The 23,843-nt window shown below is 34.9% G+C and overlaps 1 protein-coding gene across 2 annotated transcripts in view; it reads right to left on the bottom strand.

The window, feature by feature from the left end:
• The window catches only part of LOC126879634 (uncharacterized), a 162,134-nt gene that overhangs the window by 47,062 nt on the left and 91,229 nt on the right, over positions 1-23,843 (bottom strand). For both annotated transcript variants that reach the window (XM_050642819.1, XM_050642820.1), the window contains one exon: positions 18,387-18,658. In XM_050642819.1, coding sequence (XP_050498776.1) covers positions 18,387-18,658 — 272 coding nt within the window. The remainder of the gene's footprint in view (positions 1-18,386; positions 18,659-23,843) is intronic.

The raw sequence follows: 23,843 nt of genomic DNA, 5'->3' as shown, positions 1-23,843 counted from the left end.
ACTTTTATTTATACAAACGTTAATTCGAAAACAGCACTTATTTATTTCATGTTCTCTATTCAAACCTAACTAAATATTTAAAATAATGCTCGAACATATTTTGTAATTATGTACTTGTTTAGTTTTTAAGTTACTTATACAAATTTATTTGGTCTTTTAAATACCTTTTTTAATTTTAATTTGTGGGTAATTATTTTAAAATTTCTTGGACAAAAAGTTGTATTTACATATATAGTAACTTCTGTGTAAATTTCAGATTTTTACCTTTTGTAATTTGAATAAAATAAGAGAAGTTTGACGTTATTTATATTGGTTTCCTTATATCTCGCCAGCGATTACTCTGTGAGTGACGTCATGCGCTCGGCAGACGAAAACTCGTTTTTAGGAACATCCGGGCCTGGAGTGGATGAAATAGCGAAACTAATAAACATCCGACGGAAGGAGGGGGAACATTATCGGAGATTCGCTGATAGGTGTAGAACAGCGGCGCGATATGTGGTGAAAGAATATGAGAGAGAAGAGGAAAAGCGAGTAGAGAATAAGAAGCGAGAGGAGATGATCTTGGGAGTATTCATGGAAGGTTTAAATAGCGAGATACGATGCGTGGTGAAGGCTAGGAAGGGAGTAAATACCCTGACGACGGTATTGGATATGTTGAAGGACATAGGAGAGGAATGGGACCGGTAAATAGTAAGGAAGGTTAGGAAGGAAATAGAGGAAGAAGAAGCAAACAGCAGCTGTTCTGAGAAGAGCTATGCGACAGTAGTAAGCAATAGCAGCGAGCGAAGAGGAATTCGGCGGATCAAAGGTGAGAAGAGGGAAGGATTTGTAAATATGGATCGTGAAGAGGTTTTAGTAGCGGACGGGAGTAAATGGCATGATAGGGTGAGTCCGGTTGGAGAAATGCAAGGGGAGCCGCAGAGATTACTGCGCAGGATACCGTACACCCCACGTAGGAGGTGTGGACAGGTTGGTCACTGGACACGGGAGTGCACGATACGTCTGGGCAACCAGAGGAGTGGAGAGTCACGTTGGAAACAGGAAGAAAGGACACAGTTGGTGAAAAGGGCGAGCAGCGAAGAATATTTTCAGTGTGGGCGACCGCGGCACTTTATCAACACATGTCCACAGACCATATCGTCGTGGTAACTGAAATAGGTGGTATGTCAAAACCTGTTTTCAGGAAGGACAAAAAACGATCTCATACTTTCCCACTTGCAAAAAGTTCTATGTCAAATATTGGAGCATAAAAATAATCTAAATTGATTATACCTTGCTATATTATATTATGATTAGTAATGTTTCAACTTAATTTTGGCAGCATCACAGCTTGACATAAAATTATTTGCAGTGGCCAAATAACATTGTCAAACTATTCCACTTTTTGAAACTCGACTTTATATTAACTTCCTATTGGGCTGTTGACGTACGACTTTTTCAAGTTGTGTAAATGACTGAATTGATCGATCATTTGTAATAAACCAAAATACATATGATTTTGACATACAGCCTATTGCAGTTACCTCGACGATATGCGATAATTGTGGATATGGCGGTCACGTCTGGAGACAGTGTCAAAATGGAACATCCGCGAGGAGGGATCCAATTTTGCGGCGATGGGAACCAAAGAAGTCAGACAAGGAGGTGGAAGAGTATGCGATCCTAGCCGGAAGACGGGCTCTGGAAGTCGTAGCGTTTCCCCAAACTAAGTGGCCCTCCAGGTTCCTTTAGCTTGGAGATGGCCCAGAAAACTGGAGGGGAATATATTGGAAAATCAACCGTAACAGCAGTGGGAGTAACATCATTGATAATTACCGCCGATTTTCAGGGGGTTAAGAGAAAAGTTTTAGTGGATACGGGAGCAGATGTAACTTTACTGCGAGAAGCTGTTGAGGGTATACCAGTTATCACTGGCCGAAGCGAGACTATTACGGGGGTATGTCAACGCATCCAGGGTAAACATAAGTTAAACGTAACCGTCGGTGATACCGCAGCAAAACATGAGGTATGGATAGTAGATTTGGACTGTGGAACTGAAATTGGGACTCGATCTGACGAAACGACTTGGACTGGTAATCGACGTTAATAGAAATGAATTGCGGACAAAGAGGGCCATAATACCAGTTATGCGGAAAGTCACTCACGAGATACTGGGAGGTAAAAGGAGAAGAGTGACATTCGATTCCAGCGAAATAAAATCAAGGAATATCATGTGGAAACAACAATGAGAAAGCTAGGAAATGACGGTAGGAGGGTTAACCGTAAAGAAACTTCTCTCCGATGAACACTAGTGATCGCAGCGGATAATCATTGACGCTTCCTTAAACCATTTCTTCAGCGATGGATTGGAGACGAATGGGATATCGAGAAAATGGTGTGGCCAGGTCATGGTACCGTAGACATTATTAATGGAATACAAACGGACGAGTACACTTGGAATTAATGATTGTCTCGTTTTGCTAACGGGCACCAACGATATTTGGCGGAAACAACAAGAGCAAGCAAATGATGCAAGGGCGAGGTTATTTTTGTGAGGACAGAAAAACCTAAGATTATTCTGTGTAATCTACCAAAACGATTCGATGTATTACCAGGTTCTACTGTTGTATAAGAGATCCGTCAGCATAATTTGGACTTGTCAATGGTTATGCAGATACATATGAATGTTGATCTGGTCGATATATACCTGAAGGGAAAGGTTAAGTTAGCAGAAAGGATCCGAGTGGTCTTGCAACCAGACAAGAGATGCTGTGAGATGCAAGCGTTGACAGAATATGTAATGCGGGATAAATATTGGGAAGTAATCAAAGAAGTTATGGAGGAAAATGAACAGCAGCATACAGCGAGTAAACTCAAGACGAATAGAGAACGAAAGAAGACGATAAAACGTACAGCATATGAAAGTGGGATACGTGGTGGAATAGAATTGAAAAATCGCTTTAAGTTATTTGAGGCAGAGGACAAAAATGTCCCCAATATTTCGCATCAAAGCAAAGAACATAGAGAGAATCAAAAGAAATATGTCGAGTTTGTACGGGATTATTTAAAAAAAAACAAGTTCGCACAAAAACAAACTGCATAGAAAGAACCAAGAGAAACATGTCGCGTTTGTACGGGAATATTTCAAAGAAACAAGAGAACATTAAAGGGGTGGAGGGGACGAATTTGTGTGTTTGCAGCGGACTCAGATTCAGGGAGATCATATGGATGAAGGAGAGCATTTTAAAGTAATAGATGTTGAGATTCAGCGGGCACCAAAGGATCGTAAGAGCAATTTGCGGCGAAGTTTGTCAGAAAAATTGGGAGCCAGCTGAAGTGGTATTAAAAAGTAGGGCCACCTACCAGCCTGGAGCGAAACTATACTAAAAGCCTAAATTAGAGAATCGAACCAACCAAGGGAAATAATTGTCGAGCAGTTTTCAAACCTACAATCAGGTGTTAGAGTGAATCGAGTGATGGCAAAGCAAATGGGAGATAATGTATGGGTGAAGTTCATAAATTGTAACCAGGAACACGTGGAGCTAATTTCGGGGAGGGTCGTAGGAAAGACGGCCATAATCGCTCGAGGTAATACCAGGATGGTGAGGCAGGTGAGAGCTGAATCTCAAGGGTCCGACTTCACAGAGGAATTTCACGAGACGTTGGCTCATTTGTCAGTTGGATAAGAAAAAAATATAGGAGAGATATTGCTTGAATACCGCGATGTGATGAATGCAGAAACGGAGGGGGAATTCTCATCAGGTGCAACATACGATCATCACGGGGGATGCTGCTCCGATAGCTTAATTGGCTTATAGAGTGCCCTTCCCCTTGCAGGACGAGATGGGACGACAAATACAGGATCTTCTGAACAAGGGTATAATTGCACCTTCGACTTCACCATGGGCAGCGCCAGTGGTGTTAGTAAAGAAAAAGGCTCTGGAGGGGGAGGAGGCAAAGTAAAGGTTTTGTACTGATTTTAGGAGATTTAACGTGGTGACAAGGGCGGACACCTACCCCCTTCGCAACATAAATGAAACATTGGATCGGTTGGGAAAATGCAAGTGGTACACGACCATTGACTTTGCCAGCGGGTAATATCAGGTTGAGATCAGACCAGATGACCGAAAGAAGACTGGATTCAATACGATTGATGGACACTATGAATATAACCGGATGGCGTTTGGACTGTCAGGTCACCAGCGACGTTTTAGAGATTCATTGACGCGGTACTATAGGCGGTTGCGAAATGTTTTACAGCGACTACGTGAAGCCGGTGTTAAAGCAAATTTTAAGAAATGTCAGTTCATGATGAGTGAACTAATATATTTGGATCATCTAGTCACCAGAGCAGATGTAACGCCTGGACCTCCGTTTTTGACCCGTCGCTTCGTTATCGATCATTCGCTATCTGTACACTAAACAGATACGAAGCGAATACGTTCGATAACGAAGCGAAGGGTCAAGAATCGAGGTCCTGATCCACAGAAGGTTGTAGCAATACGCACATATCCGTGGCCAAAGACTGTGCGGGAAGTATGCGCCTTTCTGGGGTTGACGGGATATTATCGGCGATTCCTAAAAGGGTATGCGAATATAGCTAAACCACTAACGGAATTAATAAGAGCGGAAACTACGTTCGAGTAGACCCCAACTAGAGTTGAAGCGTTCGAACGACTAAGAGAGAGTTTGTCGAAACACCCCGTATTGCGCTATCCGGATTTTGAACTGCCATTCGTTCTAGCGACTGATGCGCCGGGACTAACTTTGGGTGCGGTTTTGTCACAGCGACTTAAAGAAGAGTAGCATCTGATAGCCTACGCGTCAAGGCAACTCAACACGGCGGAAAGAAATTACTCGGCAACTGAGAAAGAACTTTTAGCGATGGTTTGGCGAATCGGTCAGTTTAGATGCTACTTATACGAGTGAAGATTTAAAGTAATCACCGATCATGTGCCCTTGCGTTGGACGTTGTAGGTGAAATATCAGTAGTCTAGACTAGCGAGATGGCAAATGAAACTGGTCGAGTATGAGTATGAGGTAGTGTATAAGCCGGGAAAGAGATACGTAAACGCGGACGCGTTAGGTAGAGCCGTAGCAAATGTTAGGCGTGATGAAGATCACTCAATAGATCGGGAGTGGATCAAAAGAACTCAAGAGTCCGATAAAGAGTGCCAGCGTTATGTCAACAGTGGGAGCGAGGAATATCGGAAGGATTTGGACGGCGTGCTATACAAAGTGACTAACGGTACGTGTCGAGTCGTAGTATCAGTGGAAATAAGAAATCGGGTGTTAACGCGGATACATGACGAACCAAGTGCGGTACACTGTGGAGTACAGCGGTATCTTCAGCGGACGGAGTCGCAGTTTTATTGGGAAAATATGCAAAAGGACGTCAGTAAGCATGTTAAGGACTGTAGAGAATGTGGACGGACGAAAAGTGTAAATAGGGTGTCCATCTGTGAACCATACCATACGTCTAGAACGCGAAGAGGTAATAAATATCTGTTGACATACATGGACCACTTTACGCGATATGCTGAGGCGATACCAATATAAGACTTATGGCGCCGAAATTGTGGCGCCACAATTCGGCCGAAATTGTGGCGCGTGTTTTTGTGAACGAAGTCGTTCTGTGGCATGGAGCACCGGAGCGGTTACTGACGGATCAAGGGACAAATTTTGTTTCGGTGCTAATGAAAGAAGTTTTTAGACTATTGGGAATCAAGAAGATTCAAACCACAGAATATTGGCCTCAAGTAAATGGACGGGTGGAGCAATTACACCGAACGCTTACTGGAATGGTGAAGCATTATATAAACAGTAAGGCACGGGACTGGGACGAACATATAGGACTGGCGCTAATGTCTTAGCGGAGTGCGAAACATAATGCTACGGGTTTCACCCCAAATTGGTTAACCTTCGGGAGGGAAGTAAATATTCCATTTGACTATGACGTGGACCGAGAATAGATGACGGAGAAGAGTTAAGTTACCCAGCGGAACTGCGAAGACGACTGGACGAGGCTTATATTATAGCAGCAGAACAAACGCGGAAACTAGAACAAACTAATGCCGAGAGAATGAATCAGGGAAGGCACGAGAGAAATTTGAAGGGCGGTGATTATGTACCGGGTGTCCCAATAAGAATGGCTTTCGGCCATATCTCAGGAACCGTCTTTAGTACAGCTTTGAGAAAAAATATTTATAACAAAAGTTGCCTCAGGAAATGCCTGGAAAATATTTTCATAATTGTAGGTTCACCGTTAGAGGGCGTAATTGAATATCAAAAATTAAAAAATCAAAATTTTACAAAATTTGCCTAATCAAAGGGCACTGTAAATCCGATCATCGTATTCTTCATAAAATTCTGCGCATATTTGATTGCACAAGTTTAAGTCTACCTTTGTAAATAAGAGGTGGGGGTGAGTGAGAACCTTGTTATGAAAAAATGGCTGTAAATCCGGTTCTGCTAAATCGAATTTTGCAAACTTGGTCTTGTTGAAAACAGCTCTTTTTCGTCAATGTAAGAGGTATAATTTCAAAACAGCCTATTAAGTAATATGCCAGCTAAGAGGCGGTATTTAATTATTTTCAGAAATCTAGTTTTCTTCGGAAAATATTAAATACAAGTATGCATTTTTAATCCTGTATTACAAAATTAGATCAAATTAGCAACAGAGTAGTGAAAACCGCATGTCGATACCTTTTTTCTATCTCGAGATATCTTAACAAACGTGTAAATTTTAAACATAACTGTTACTGTCACTGGTAAACGAAGTTAAGGAAAGGTAGTGTGCTGTGGAAAAAACAAAGAAATATTTTTTAGATCTCAACGTATATAATTAATTAAAACAAAACAATAAGACAAACAATACTATAAAATATAACAAAGAAATAAAAACAATTACTTAGTGACGACTTAAATGTTCAAATTATTGACCATCATTTTTTATTCAAGCATTTACTCTTTCAAGAGTAGATTGAACAGCAGTCTTAATTTCTGCTGTCGAAATGCTTTGAATGGGGTTTCGTATTCTCTGGATCACTTTTTCTCGAGTAGGCCTAGCTGCTAAAACAAGGTCTTTCATCTGTCCCCATACCTAAATAAAAGTGAAATACCAAACCGTGCCCACACCAAACAGTTAAAATCTGGTGATAGTCAGATAATTGGACCCTTTCTTTTTGATAATGCTATTATTGGTGAACGCTATCTAATTTTTTTAAGGAATGAATTGCCTCTTCTTCTGGAAGATGTACCGCTAGCACTTCGTAGGTCCATGTTGATTCAGCATGATGGTTGTCCCGCGCATTTTTCCAGAGTAGTAAGAGATTTTTTAGATGAGTCATTCGCTGATAGATGGATAGGACGTGGAAGCCTATTTTTTGGCTAGCCAGATCACCAGATTTATTATTGGGTTATGCAAGAGAACCAGAAGTTAACGAGGATGACGTAGATGGTACGGCAGATATTGAAGACGTTCTGCTGGACGAAACGAAAATGATAACCCCAAGAACGAGAAGGCCTCCACAGCGATACACTCCAACCTCCGATGGAATTAACGAAAGTGAGTTCTGGATAGATGACTCCGGTCTTAGTGAAGAACTGCAGGACTTACAGCAGCTGACGGACACCAACAGTGAAGAAGAGCAGATGGTAGCGGCAGAAGTAAGAGAAAGTTCGAGTGGAGATGAAATCTCAGATATAATTAATGAGGCAACGGCGGAATATCCTGGGTTATCAAGAGGGGGCCGGCCTCAGCGAGAGAGGCGAAAACCCCTTAGATATCGTATAGAGGATTGAAAAGGATTACCCTTGGGGCAATCTTTTTCTGTAGGGGGGAGTGATGTAACGTCTATGGTTTTTATGACAGTCAACGAAATTAATATGTTATTCGTCGGGTCTTCGAAATTCTTTACGCGTAATCCGATCTCTCTTCATCTGGAACTGATAGTTAAAATTTTCTAACAAGCGATAACAGAGAGATTCGACTTTCGACGGAGTGTGAATTTTTTTTCGGTTGGAAGCAGGTGATAAAAGTTAATGGGATGATTGTGCTCGCAAAGGCTCGCGAAGAATTTAAGGGACTGGTTTAAATGATGTTCTGTAGAACTCTTCAGAGCAGCGGCAGATAGAGTAAAGATAGTGATGATGATATCCAACCTCCAATTGGGAGACGGCACTTAAAGAAGGAGAAGTGATTTTAAATTTTCTAATTTTTAATTAACAGTTTTGAAAATAATCGAAACGAAAAAAAATAATCGAAGTTGACTCGCGAGCTTTAATAAGTAAGTGCAAGAGAATTGCTATAAAATTTCAAAGAATGGGTACCAGTTAAGAAATATTCAAATTGAAATAATTTTCAAATGATGAAACGGTTGCTGGTCTGAGCGCATATTCATGTATGTTAGGGAAAGAAACGTCATCTACTCACAGTACTGTAAATTAATTTTATTACATTAAAGCAAGATGGGGCGGCCGGTTTCTATTCGCTGTTTACAAGTTATAGAGCATCGTCAGGCCCACAAGAAACTTGTGCTAAAAACGTATAAATATTATGTGACGCAACAGGGTCCGCATTCGGCATTGCCATTGCCATGATGATTTCCAACCTTCGATAGAATATGGAACTTAAAGAAGAAAAAGATTGTGTGACGATAACAATGATACTGAAAAGTGTGTATACATAATATAACGTTACAAACAGTTATTAAGATAGTACAGAGGACTTTATTAGTGAACAATAGATATCATCATCATCATCATCATCATCAACAGCTATTCCATCTATCGTCGGATGTAAGCCTCCTTAGGTGTATACATTCATGTCTGTTTGCTGTTTTTTGCATCCATCTTGTTTGAGGTCTGCCTCTACTTATTTTGCTTGCCCTTGGTCGCCACTCGAGAATTCGCTTTGTCTAGCGGTTATCTTCCATTCTTCCTATGTGTCCTGCCCAGTTCCATTTTAACATGGCAATCTTCTGGATCACATCGGTTACTTTTGATCGTCTTCTTATCTCTTCATTGGACTTGCGATCACTGAGCTTAATGTTGAGCATTCTCCGTTCCATAGCTCTCTGAGTCACTTGAAGTTTGTGAACTGCGCTGTTGTTAAAAGCCCAAGTTTCAGTTCCTTATGTCAGAACTGGCAACACGTACTGATCGAACGTTTTTGCCTTTAAAGTGGTTGGCAAATTTGATTTAAATACTGTTTGTAATCGACCAAATGCTGCCCATGTTAAGGAACATTTATTTAAATCAGCCTTTAGGTTAAGCTTTGACAGTTCTATTTTTGTCCTAGGCATTATATACGATCGTATATAAGTATATATCGTATATATACTAACAATAGGTGTACTTTAAGTTAAATTATATTTCAAAGCTAACTTATAAATTTTAAGCTTGACAAGAGTTCTGAGTTGTATGTTGCAAAAAGATGTATTAGTCCGTTCTTTAACGGTAAAATATTGCAAAACCTCTAAATTTTAAAGAACCGCTTGGATTGACATGAAATTTGGCACACACATAGCTAACAAGTCAAAGAAAAAAAGTGATATTGTAACGATATGTGCTTTTGCCCCGGGGGTGGTTTTCACCCCCTCTTGGGAGTGAAAAAATATTCGTCCAAAGTAAGTCCGGAAATGGATAAACTGACTAATTCTAAGAAACTTTTGTTCTATAGAGTTTTTTCACTAAGTCAATATTTTCGAGTTATTTGCCAGTGAATGTTTCAACAAAATAACCACGCTTTTAGACGGTTTTTTGCAAATAACTCAAATAGTAAGTATTTTGTCGGAAAAAGATTGTTAGCAAAAATATAGCCTGTAAAATATTTAAAAAAATGGTGTATATTTCACGTCTGTATACATAGCAGAAGCAGAGTTACAGCTAATTAAAAATACGTTCATATTCGTATAATTTAAAATGGAATACTTTAACGTGAAATAACCAAAAATGAAGCATATTTCGGGGAAAACTTATTACAACTTATTTAAAGTGTTTAAAAAAAGCTTCATTTTTGTGTTATAAAAAAAATTTCTAGCATCAAAAGTAAACAAGTTTCGCTCAAAATAAAGTTAGTTCCTTTTTTTGGTAAAAAAATCGGGAAAATCACCCCCTCATTATTATCTCAAATGAACTTAATCGTTACGACTTCACATGTTTATTGACTCGCGTATGTATTGTTTATATGATCTGTAAGTTTCATCGGTTCAAAGTCCTTATTTTTGAAAGGGCTGTAGTTAAAAGGGGTTGAACGAGTCACTGATCACGAATGTATGCAAATTTAGAAATACCAAACCTTATCAATTTTTGTCTAACAGAAAAACAAAAAAATACATGAGATTCAGAAAAGCAATGCTGACTTTTTTTGTTTTTCGAGATTTTTGCAGATCATATAAACACAACATAAGTAAAATAATTTATGGAGCGGTAACGATTTATTTCATTTAAGTTGCTAATAAAAATTTCACTTTAAAACCAAAGTTTTTTCAAAAATAAGCACTTTGAATCGATGAAACTTGCAGATTATATAAACACAACATAAGTAAAATAATTTATGGAGCGGATTTTTTTTTGCCAAAACAAAAGGGACCATCTTTTTTATTTTGAGCGTAACTTGCTTAAATTTAATGATAAAAACTTTTTATAAAAACAGAAATAAATCTCTTTTTAAACACTTTAAAAAAGTTATAACAGATTCTCACCAAAACGTACTTAATTTTTTGGATATTTCACTTCCAAGTATTCTATTTGAAATTTGGTGAATATGAATATATTTTTCATTGGTTATAACTCTGGCTAGAGGTCCAGAGACCTAACGCGTTTTTTACTTTTTTTACAGGCCATATTTTTGCTAAAAACGTTTTTTTTCGACAAAATACTTACTTTTTGAGTTATTTGCGAAAAACCGTCTAAAAATGTAGTTATTTTGTTGAAAAATACATATTCACTCGCAAATAACTCGAAAATTGTTGACTTGGCGAAAAAGTTCTATAGAACAAAAGTTACTTAAAATTAGTCAGTTTATCAATTTCCGGACTTATTTTGGACTTATATCATGTATCACTTTTTTTCTTTGACATGTAAGCTATGCGTATGCCAAATTTCATGTCAATACAAGCGGTTCTTTAAAATTTAGAGCAAAAACCGTGAAAGAATGTACTATTTGATAATAGAAAAATTTAACAATTGAATAATTGAAAAATGTGACCGAGAGAAAATAGTTACATATCAGTACAAGATTTTGTATGGTTTGATTGACAGATGATCCTTAATGTTAACTAATGTTGATGTATGTTTGGTCAAAAAGCCCCTGACTCCAGTCAACAATTTTTTATGTGTATAAAAACAAACAAAACACAGCAAAAACAAACGCATACATAAACACAAATATGACGCTATGGGATGCAAAGTGGCCTAACCTACAACCCACAATGTTACCAAAACGCTTTTATTACATTAAAGTTATCCCTTATTTAAGTATTTTCAGATGTAGAGTAGATGAAGCATTGGTAGCTTGGTGAACATATACTTGCTCTTAATACGTAAATAACAATGTACCGGGTGTCCCAATAAGAATGGCTCTCGGCCATATCTCAGGAACTGTTTATACTACAGCTTTGGAAAAAAAAAATTTATAACAAAAGTTGCCTCGAGAAAAGTCTGGAAATTATTTTTATAATTGTAAGTCCACCGCTAGAGGGCGTAATTGAATATCAAAAATTAAAAAATTGAAAATTTACAAAATTTCCCCAATGAAAGGGCACTGGAAATCCGATCATTGTATTCTTCATAAAATTCTGCGCATATTTTATTTCACAAGTTTAAGTCTACCTGTGCAAATAAGAGGTGGGGGTGAGTGGGAACCTTGTTATAAAAAAATCGCTGTAAGTCCGGTTCTGCTTAATCGATTTTTGCAAACTTGGTCTTGTTAAATAGCTCTTTTTCGTCAATATAATAGTTATAATTTGGAAACAGCCTATTACGTAATATGCCGGCTAGGAGGCGCTATTTATTATTTTTTTAGAAATCTAGTTTTCCTTGAAAAATATTAAATACAAGTATGTATTTTTTCCTGTATTACAAAATTAGACCAAATTAGGAACAGAATACCGAAAACCGCATGTCGATACCTCTTTTATATCTCGAGATATCTTAAGAAACGTGGAAATTTTAAACATAACTGTTGCTGTCATATAAGTGGAAATATATAGAAGCAAGTAGTGTGCTATGGAAAAAAACAAAGAAACATTTTCCAGATGTCACCGTATATAATAAATCAAAACAAAATAAGACAAATAACACTATAAAATATAACAAGTGTGTGTACTTTATACAAAAAAAAATATACATGTATTATTATGATTTTAACTAAAAAATATATTTTAAACTGTTTAATTGTACCTATTTTTATTTAAATATTAAACTAATTTTAATACTTAAAATAATACCAAAAACTAAAAATAACGTTAATACGTAGAATCGTAAAAAATCTAAAAAACGTCAGATTTTCTACCCAATTTTAATGGAAGTATAAATTCTAACGTGCGTACAAAGTACACACAAATTCTATTTTTCTACATTAATAAGTCCAAAAATATATATAAAAACTATTTAAAAAGTGAGTACAACTATAAACCCACTTTTGTTTCTGTTAACAATAAAGACAACTACTTAGTGACGACCTAAATGTTCAAATTGCTGCCCATCATTTTCGATGCAAAACAGTGTCTTTAATCCGTCCCCATAAATAAAAGTCCATAACAGTTCAATCTGTTGATCTGGCTGGCCAAAAATATAGGCTTCCACGTCCTATCCATCTATCAGCAAATGCCTCATCTAAAAAATCTCTAACCGCTCTGGAGAAATGCGCCGGACAACCATCGTGCTGAAAAAACATGGACTTACGAACTTCTAGAGGTACATTTTCCAGAAGAAGAGGCAATTTATTCCTTAAGAAATTTAGATAGCCTTCACCAGTAACAGCATTATCGAAAATAAAGGGTCCAATTATCTGACCATCTAATATGCCACACCATACATTTATCGACCACCGACCTTGATGTTAGGGAGTTTTTGTGCACACAAATACGTAAACGTAAGGCATATTTTTGACATGTACGCTTGCGCATTAATGGTTGAACTCCCGTATCTCGATACGTATTACCTAAAGTAACGCTCTGATACGTACGTGAGAACGCATCCCTATCGAGACGAAAGTCACCGAATACACACGAGGATTTTGCCCGATTACCTACCAAATGAACATTTCATATTTCATCAGCGTACTACCCGTTTATAAACATTTTAAAGTTATATTCGTTATTGGTTTAGTCTATTTGAGTAAAATTATTCTGTGTTTGTAATTGGAAATTGTAACTTCATAATAGATTTAAAATTTTATTGTTTTTAAGTTGACTATTAATAAAGCAAAACAAACAAATCTTGTATTAATTTAAGAAATACCTAGTTTCAGTAAAATTTTCAAATAAATATTACCAAACTATTTACATTATACTGGAATTCGGATGTAGATACAATAATTTAAAACTAAAAAGTAGGTATAAACAAAAATAAAAAAATTTTAACCTAAGGAAAAATAATATTTTTATATTTAAATAGAAGCAATTAAAACATACAATTTCATCATTCATTTATCTTTTTTTACATTTGTATATTAATTGTATATTGTGTGAACATTGTTTTATTTTTTTAATGTCAACAGAATTTAAAAATGACTTTACGATTTGCTTTACGTTACGTTAAGGCAGTTACAAAAACTACCTATTTTAACATTCATCCTCTACGACACGTTAGTTGCTTTACGTATACGGAGATGCGTTACGTTACGTAGCAACAAAAACTCCCTATTGTACCTCTTCCATCCAACGTGGATTATTCTGTGATCAGAAATGCGCATTATGACGGTTTACCGTACCATCACTTGTAAATATAGCTTCACCTGACCACAAAATACGCGACAGCAACTGAGGATTCTCAGATACCATACCTAGCAACCAGTTGCAATAATCCAACCTTCTATCGTGATCATTCTCATTTAAACTTTGATGCAGTACTTATTATATGATATGGATGAAATCTAAAAAAAATATGACATAGTATAATAGATAGGTACGACTATTTATACCTTTAATGATGTTACCTGGCTTCTCTTAAAATACGTTGAACGATGGTTCCGCATATTCCTAAGTCTCTACATATTGCTCTAATGCTTAAATGAGGATTAAATTGCACATATGCTAAGACATTTATGGCATTTTCCTCCGAGCGACCCCTGCCACGTCTTTTTTAAACAGGAAGATTTACATTTCCCGTCGTTCTTAAACGGTGAATGAGCCGATGAAAAACTCTACTACTGGGGTGACGTCTTTGGGGATATTTCATTGCATATATTCTAGCCGCAACAGTTGCATTTCTCATGCATTCAAAGAATGTGGCTATCATGTCAAATGCTTCTTCATTTGTAAGAATCATCTTGAATTTCACTCCGAATAAATTTTATATAAAACTTAATATAAACAAACCGCAACAAACCATCAATGAACAAATTTTTATATTTTACTGATTTGACACATAATTTGACACATAATGACTTTTTGAAGTTAATACTTCTAATCGTTCTAATTTTTCCCATAGCACACTATTCCTTAACTTAGTTTACCGGTGACAATAACGGTTAGGTATTTATCTTAGTTGGGAATAGGATAATTAGTATTAAAATATAATTAAATAAAAATTAAAAATTTGTGTAGAAAATCTGACTTTTTACATTTTCTATGATTCATCGGGAGAAAAGCAAATGCGCGGAGGCAACAATTCATAAAAATTAACATATTAACGCTATTTTTAAGTATTGGTATTATTTTAAGTACGTATTAAAATTAGAGTAATATTTAAATAAACATAAAATTAAACTGTTTAAAATATATTTATTACGTTAAAATCATAATAATAGAAGTGTAATTTCTTACGCGAGTACAAATTACACACACTTTTTTTTTGTTATATTTTATAGTGTGATTTGACTTATTGTTGTTTTGATTCATTATATACGGTGACATCTGGACAATGTTCATTTGTTTTTTCCATAGCACACTACTTGCTTCTATATATTTTAACTTACATGACAGCAACAGTTATGTTTAAAATTTACACTTTTCTTAATAGGTATATCTTGAGATAGAAAAAAGGTATCGACATGCGGTTTTCGGTATTCTGTTGATAATTTGGTCTTATTTTGTAATAAAGGAAAAAAATACATACTTGTATTTAATATTTTTCAAAGAAAACTAGATTTCTAAAAAAAAATAAATAGCGCCTCCTAGCCGGCATATATTACTTAATAGATAGTTTCGAAATTATAACTCTTACATTGACGAAAAAGAGCTGTTTTTAACAGGACCAAGTTTGCAAAAATCGATTAAGCAGAACCGGACGTACAGCGATTTTTTCATAACAAGGTTCCCACTCACCCTCACCTCTTATTTGCACAGGTAGACTTAAACTTGTGAAATCAAATATGCGCAGAATTTTATGAAGAATACAATGATCGGATTTCCAGTGCCCTTTCATTAGGCAAATTTTGTAAAATTTCAATTTTTTAATTTTTGATATTCAATTGCGCCCTCTAGCGGTGGACTTATAATTATAAAAATAATTTCCAGGCTTTTCTCGAGGCAACTTTTGTTATAAAAATTTTTTTCCCAAAGCTGTAGTATAAACGGTTCCTGAGATATGGCCGAGAGCCATTCTTATTGGGACACCCGGTACATTAGGTTTGTTCTAGCATGTATTTTTGTATGGTTTGACACCAGATTATTTGTGACGGGTAGTTCTTTCAGGACAACAGACTCAGTAAAACACAGATTAAAATAAAATAAATGTATTGAGGGTATTTATGTGTATACAGTTTAAACTTAAAATAATAAAATAAAATAACGTTCTATCTTCGCCTCGTTCCGGAGAAAACTCCCTTGGCGGACGTATATAAAAGAAAAATAAAATTGTATTTATTACTATCAAAAGAAAATGCAATTATTGTAATACAAGTAGCAATTACACACAGACTCGCACCTCGTTACACTTCACTCCAGTGTAAGTGCAAATATTCGCTGTTCAATTACGAGCGGAGCATCTCTTCACTACAGAATTCCACCACCCATATTGACCTACCTTTTCACTACACTGGTTAGCCTGGAAGTCTAGAGTTTGATTGAAGTAAGACTGACTGTCCTTCCACGGTTCTCTTGTTAAATACTACTTCTGTGGCCCCACACCTGGCTGCCTCGGAGTAGAAGTGGAACATAGTGGGGTTGCGCTGGTATCGAAGCGAGTACGGTTCTCTTCAATCCACAAACTGGAACGCTTTTTTATCGGGTCAAATATCAAATAAAATTTCTGTTCTGTGACTGGTTCATGTTTGTTGTTAAAATTTTGGGGTTAGATTAGAAATACATTTTTCTTATACGTGCCCACATTTTCAAGATTTTTGCTGAATATAAACGTAAATAATGGTAAGTAGCTAATGGTCAAAACATATTACTTTCATTTAAAATTTATAAACCTCAAACAAATAATTCCACTGCGCAAGTCAGATACTAAAAATCTGAACAAAATCTCTTTTGACCGTTTCAAGTCAGTTTCCAAATCAAAATTTACTTTCGTTAGAACGTTCGACTAATAGTTTGAAACTAGTAATTTGTGTGCTTGAACGCCATCAAGCAAATGCGCATGTTTCTGATAATAATTTCAAACCATTTGAAACTGATGTTGATAGAACAAACCTATTGTAGACAGTAAAAGAAATATTAAATACTCGGCTTCTGGTTAACATACAACCAATTGATAGGTTAGATACCTACCCATTCCTTTGTACCAACATATACGGTGAATGGAACATCTCTACTGAAATAAAACAACGCGTAGGAAAAGCAACATCAGCTTTCGTAACGATGAAGTCTCTTTTCAAAAGTTGCGACTTATAACTTGGTACCAAAATCTCTATTATCAGATGCTATGTATTTTCGATGCTATTATACGGAGAAGAGATCTGGGCACTTTCTAAAGGTTCTTTAAGAAAAATCGAGACCATCAAAATGTGATGTTACAGAAGCATTTTAAGAATTTCATGAGTTGATCGTTTGACTAATGTTGAGGTACTACGTAGAATGGGCAATGAATGAGAGGTTATTAACACAATCAAAGAGCGCAAATTAATATCTTGGCCATGTTATGAGGAGTGAACAGAAATAAATATGGCTTATTGCAGCTCATTTTTTATGGCAAAATATTTGGAAAGAGAGGACAAGGGAGAAGAAGAAAACCTTCTTCAAAACATGAGAAAGTGGTTCAATACATTTAAAATCAGACGATTTCTAATAACAGCAAGCATTCGGAACCATGCTAATCGCCAACATTTGGAGCGGATAGGCACCTAAGGAGAAGAAGTTAAGGTCAATTTGAATCGTTTATGGAAAAATCGTGTTTAAGACATCTTCAATATTTTGTACGTTAATTTATGTTTTTCTTTAATTTTGGACCGCGTTGGGGAAAGATTTCTCTTTCCCCCTCGTAGATCCTCCACTGTTCAGTAGTTTTCTGAAGCTATACTGGTATTGGATAAATATGAAGCATTCGTGAAAACATAATTCTTATGTCACTCTAGCAGCATATTTTCTATCGCTCTTCTTCAGTTTTCTGGGGACTTTTTGGAGGTTTTCTGAATACTAAAATACGATGCATCTATTTTTGACAACGGATGCATATGCAGAACTCAAATACGCACAATGGAAATGAGTCTCTGTTCTTTCAATAATAAATAATATTTTCGTTCCCTTGACTGTGAATTAGAGTACTTGAATAAACTGAACACCTGAAAATAACTTCAGAAGGGTGTAGCTTCAGAATAATAGTTCAGACCAAGGTCCCATGGACCTTTTTAATCTCTCCACTTGAAACTATCATTGACTGAACTTTCATTAAATCTGACCGGGGCCACTTTTCTATAAGGAATGTTTAAGGGTCCTTTAATTAAATAGTTTATAAGAAAATATAAAGTAGGAAGGTCTCAAATACACAATATATTATTTTTAAAAATAATATGTATATACTAATTTAAATCTAGAAACCTTCCTTAATTAGAACCATTGTTTGTTAACATTCTGAATCTCTGCCTTCTACAATTTACAAGGCAAAGAGACGACGAAATAGAAAACGGAAGGGATTCTACAATATTCAATCACATCCCGTTTTCCTTCATAAAGGAAAAGGTACAAGAAATGGTTCTTAGTTCATCGGAATAAAACATAAATTGCCTTTCTTTCATAAATAATTTAACCAAATAAAAGCCTGAAAGAATTATTAAAAATATTATTCAAATCATTTACCTGCTTTAGAATGTTTTAAAAGATGATTTTCCTCCGAAAATGTTTTACCATATATGGAAGTACCACCTCGACCTGTACAAAGTGTAATATCTCCCGATTCCATGTACTGACCCCTAACTATTCGGTGTACCAAGCAATTCTTATACGTTAATTTTTTTCCTTCACATATTTCCATGAAGTTTTGTACAGTGACCGGTACGAAGTCAAAATATAATTCAATAATTATTTTACCTAAATATTCTCCGTCTTTAACACTAAACTCCAAAAAACACCTACAATACAATAAAATCAGTAATAATTAAACTATTGTAACAAACTAGCTCCTTGTGTGGCGCCTATGTAAGGGATGTTGGAGTTTGGGGATTGTCACCCACCGACACATTGTATTCCGACAGCCCGATACCTACATGGTCCAATGCCCTAATTTTTGTGTGATCCGAATATTTTGTTCATATTTTAATGTTTTGCAGATGTGAATAGAACACAAATAGAATATATTAGCGTTTGCTTTTATTTAGTGAACGATCGACTTTTGTATGGTAAACACGAAATACGCAGCTCAATTCAATATCGTAATTTTTATTGTAAAAAACCCTAAACCCTCTGAGATTAATAATTATTAGTAACACTATATTATATGTTTGGCTATGCAACGTATAATATGCTTTAATATTATTTATTTACTTGAGAAATTTGTCTGTAACGAAAATTAAAATCCACTGTTAGAATTAGTTACAGGCATAATTTATTGAAATGTCTACCAGCCTAATGATCTTATTGACATTTATTTTATAGGAAAAAAGTCCAATGAAGTAACATCTTATCAACCCATCAGGCTACTCTCAACCGTAAACAAAATGAAATTTTTGAAAGAGAACTACATACTACAAAGGATATAAGGTACGCAGATCATGAATCCCTAACATTACTACAAAAAAATCAGTTTGGCTGTCGGGAAAATCACTGCACTACACAACAAGTCCATCAATGATACATTAAATCTCACAAAATCTCGAAGAAAAAAAATATATCATTTTGGAGAAAAACATCCAAGCTTACTGGAAACTATTGGGCGATGTTGGGAATAACCTTTAATTACGACACAACATTTATGTACTCATGCAAAACACCACCGTTTGAACAGTTTATGTAGAGAAAAGGCGTTAAAATGACGACTTTTAAAATGCATTCCTTTTGAACACTGCATTTGAACTCCACCATTCTCCTGATGAGAAGGGTGAAACCTCAAAACATGTGTAGGTGTATATTACCCCAGGCTGTGGGTAAAAAAACGTGATATAATTCAGGAATTTTTGAAACCTATCAGGTGTTGTAAAGGACGATGCCAGGAATAACTTATACTAAAATGTGACTAAAAATATTGTGAGCTTTTTTTGTTATTGCGATTTTCATTTGTTAAATTTGCAATTTTTAAAGATTTTTAAGTTTGCAGCTTAGAATATTGATTCTAGAGAAAAACTTTTTAATAGAAAGTTGTAGTAAATTAAAAAACCTACAATTTGAGCTACGGTAAGTTTAATTTCGTTTATTGGTTATTGCAAGACAGCCCCCGAAAGGTCCAAAGTGGCCGTTTTTTACAATTGCATTATTTAGTGTACAAATATTTTTTTTATTTTTTAAAGCTTTATAATGAAGATCTTTCAATTATAAACATAAAAAAATATTGTAAGGCCGGATTAACGAATTTCTTGCTTAGATATTATAAATTGTTTTTCCCAAGAGGTCAAATGTCGAAGGCTATAACTTTTTGAAAAAAAATCGTAGAGGGTTGGTGAAACATCCAATCTACTTCTAAAGAGATATATAAATGCGTAAAACATTTTTAAACCTCTAATTTTTGGGTTTGACAATAAGGGGGCAAATTCGTTATAAACATTTAGAGCTGAAGCGGCCCTGTACATCCTATAAGTTTTTAACTTACAGATTATTGTTGCCGAAGACGAAGTGAAGATCTATAAAAAAATTAAAAATTTTTACGACCAACTGAAGCCGAGCTAAATGTGGGTTTGAAAATAAGGGGGCAAATTTCGTTAAAAACATTTAGAGCTGAAGCGGCCCTGTATATCCTATAAGTTTTTAACTTACATATTATTGTTGCTGATGACAAAACGAAGATTTATAAAAAAATAAAAATTTTCTACAACTAACTGAAGCCGAGATAATTGTTTCTTTTTTCTTAAATCGTAGTGCCTTGATTTAAAACAATTAAGAAATTATTTTACAGTCATTGACTAAAGAAAGACTTATATTATCTTAAAATAAAAATTATTATAAAATATATTTACATATAATTATTAAAAATTATTTTTAAAATAGGTGCTTTTGCGAGCGGCCGAATTTTGCAAATCGCCCGGCTCGCTTCAAATCCGCGCGCTCGGAAAATTTTTACGTAACTTGTATTAAATTTTGACCGAAAACAATTTAATAATATTACCATTATAATATACAGTCTATTTACCACTGTACTTGTTTTTCTTGATAAACTTTTATATGTGAAATCTCATTTCTGAAGAAATAATATTACAAAAATGATACATATATATGAAATACTAACTATATTTTTAATTTTTTCATTGTTATATAAATATAATAATAGTAATGTTACTTCTTATTAGACAATATAAAACTTTTTCTTCTGGTAGTGACTATCCGTTTTGGATGTTCTCGACCATCATGGCAATTTGGCAAACCCCATTTGGAAACTGAGAACCAGGAAGGCGAAGAATTACCTTGCTAGAAAATTTACGTACGTCGTTCAACACATCAACTACAAATCTTTTTAGAGCAGCAGTACCGATTTAGTGAGCAAGTACAAATTGCCATGATGGTCGCCAACATCCAAAACGGATAGTCACTACAAGAAGAAAATTTTTTATATTGTATAATAAGAAGTACCATTATTATTATTATATTTATAAAACAATGAAAAAATTAAAAATATAGTTATACAGGGTGAGTCACCACTAACGGGACGGACGATTACAGCTAAACGGTAAAAGATTTGAAAAAAATTTAAATTGAATAGTTTGTAAGTTGATAAAAGCTACATTTTAAAATTATTTTGAAATATACAGGGTGCCCCAATAAATGGCGGCGAATCAAAGTTATATTTTTTCTTATGGAACACCCTGTATTTTATTGCATTTTTAATTGTCCGCAAAAAATAAGGTATAGTTTCATAAGGCTTCCCTATACCTATGTACAGAGTGTTCTGAGTTATATTGACTTTTCTTAAAATGTAAAGTTTTAAAGAAGGCTTATTCTCAAGTTATTTAAGAAATTATAAAAACATTACTTTTACATCTAAATAGTTGGATATTGGTTGAATGTATTCCATGATTAATTATTATACATTTGTCTACAGAGTGTTCAAAATTTACAGTTTCATTATAGGAGTATTCAATGTGTCATATGATGCTTGTTTTAAATGGAACACCATGTATATTAATAAATAATTATACTAACCAAATTTACCTCTTTCGAATGGTATATGAATGTCCTATACCTAGGTGTCATAGTTTTTGCGTAATTTACAATTATTTAAATTCTTAATCTGTAAATCGATTTAAAAAAAAAAAGATTAATGTCATTGTATGACATTGTCAGTTTATGACAGTACGGTCTGGTAATTATCAAAACTATAAACATCCGTGTATGATATTCAATTTTTTTTTACTTAAAAATGGCTTTGGAAGAGCCAATTACATTCAAATTTAATTGTTCCTAAAAATGAATAATCACATTACCTATGAAAGAGTAGACATCCTACTTTGCAATGGGGAATATTTTTAAAATTTTCTCTTAGCTTCTTAAGTTTACGCTTAAAAGTATCCTGATAGAGGACACCCAAAAAAGGACGTTTTTGAAAAATTTCTCGATAGATTCCGTGCTGCTGGTAATTTTGCATAGGTAGGAAAAGTTAAATAAAAATAAACCATTTATTTTTGATGACGTCAACGAACTTGATGTCCTGCTTTCTGTTACGGAAAACCCAAATACTAGTACCTACGTGAAAAAAAATTTCGAGTCAATTGGAGATCAGTCAAACAAGTGTATGTAGAATACATAAGAAAACCCACTATCATCCGTATAAAACTCAACTACACCAGCATTAGACAGAACAGGAACGCTTAACTTTTCGTTTATAGACTTTAGAATTTGGAGAAGATCCTGATTTTTTTTAAGAATGTATTATGTACAGACGAATCTACCTACTTTTAATAATAATCGTCTAGTTAATAGACATAGCTTTCATTTTATTATGATACAGTAAACAAACATTTTAATGTTGATCGCCAACACCGATGAAGTGTTAATGTTTGGGGCAGTATTCTGAGCCAGTACGTTATCGACCCATATTTTTTTGACGAGAATCTGAATGGAGCAACTTTTTTAAATTTCTTAAAACAAGTTTTTTGAATCCTTCTTAAAACCTTCCACTTAGCGTGCGAACAAACATGTGGCTCCAAGTGGACGGAGCTCCTGCTTATTTTTGACGTGATGTTAAGAACAACCTCAATTAAATGGATAGATTGATTCGGTCCATATATTTGGCCACCCAGGTCACCAGGATTGACCAAGATGAATTTTTTTAAATAAGGTTATATTAAAAATATTGTAAATGCTGCACTTCCTAACCCAGAAACCTGTGTTTAGTACAATCTTTGATTAATATACATGGTGTTCTAATAAAATACCCATCATATTATGCTACATTGAATAATCTAATAGTGAAACTGTAAATTTTGAACACCCTGTAAATAAATGTGTAATAATCAATCATGGAATGCATTAATTATAAGATAATTACCAGACCGTATTGTCATAAAATGACAATGTCATACAATGACATTAATTAACTTCATCTTTTGTTTTAAAATCGATTTACAGAGTAAGAATTTAAATAATAGGCAATTTCAAGACTTTGACGTTTATGACACTAAATTGAAAGCTGGAGGGCAAACATTGAAATTCTTATATTTGTACCGCATTGAATTTTTTGAGTTTTTTACGTTAAATAGTTTTTTTATAAAATAGTTATTGTTGTTATAAAATAGTGGTTTATATAATTGTTTTTATATAATAGTTTAATCGTTGTATAATAGTTTTTTATAGTTGTATTTTCCGAACATTTTGCTGTTGACTTCGTATAGCTTCTAGCTGTAGAAGTACTTTAACGACTGTATTTAGTTGTAAGCAGTGAATAAATAAACATAAGTAAATATTTTCAAAAGCTGTTGGTATATGGATCCATTTTCCCTCAAGGAGTATGAGTTAACCTAGTAGAAAAAGTTTTTCAAGGGTAACAACTTGGACATAGTTACTTACATGGACATACCTAGTTTTTTTTGTATTTAGAGCTTAGTAATAGTTTTTACACAGGTCAACAAATGAAGGCATTCAAGAATTTAAATTCTTACAAATATTTTGAGGTAG

This window comes from Diabrotica virgifera, chromosome 2 (assembly GCF_917563875.1).
Source record: "Diabrotica virgifera virgifera chromosome 2, PGI_DIABVI_V3a".
Lineage (NCBI taxonomy): Eukaryota > Metazoa > Arthropoda > Insecta > Coleoptera > Chrysomelidae > Diabrotica > Diabrotica virgifera.
This window is presented reverse-complemented; position numbering and strand designations above follow the sequence as displayed.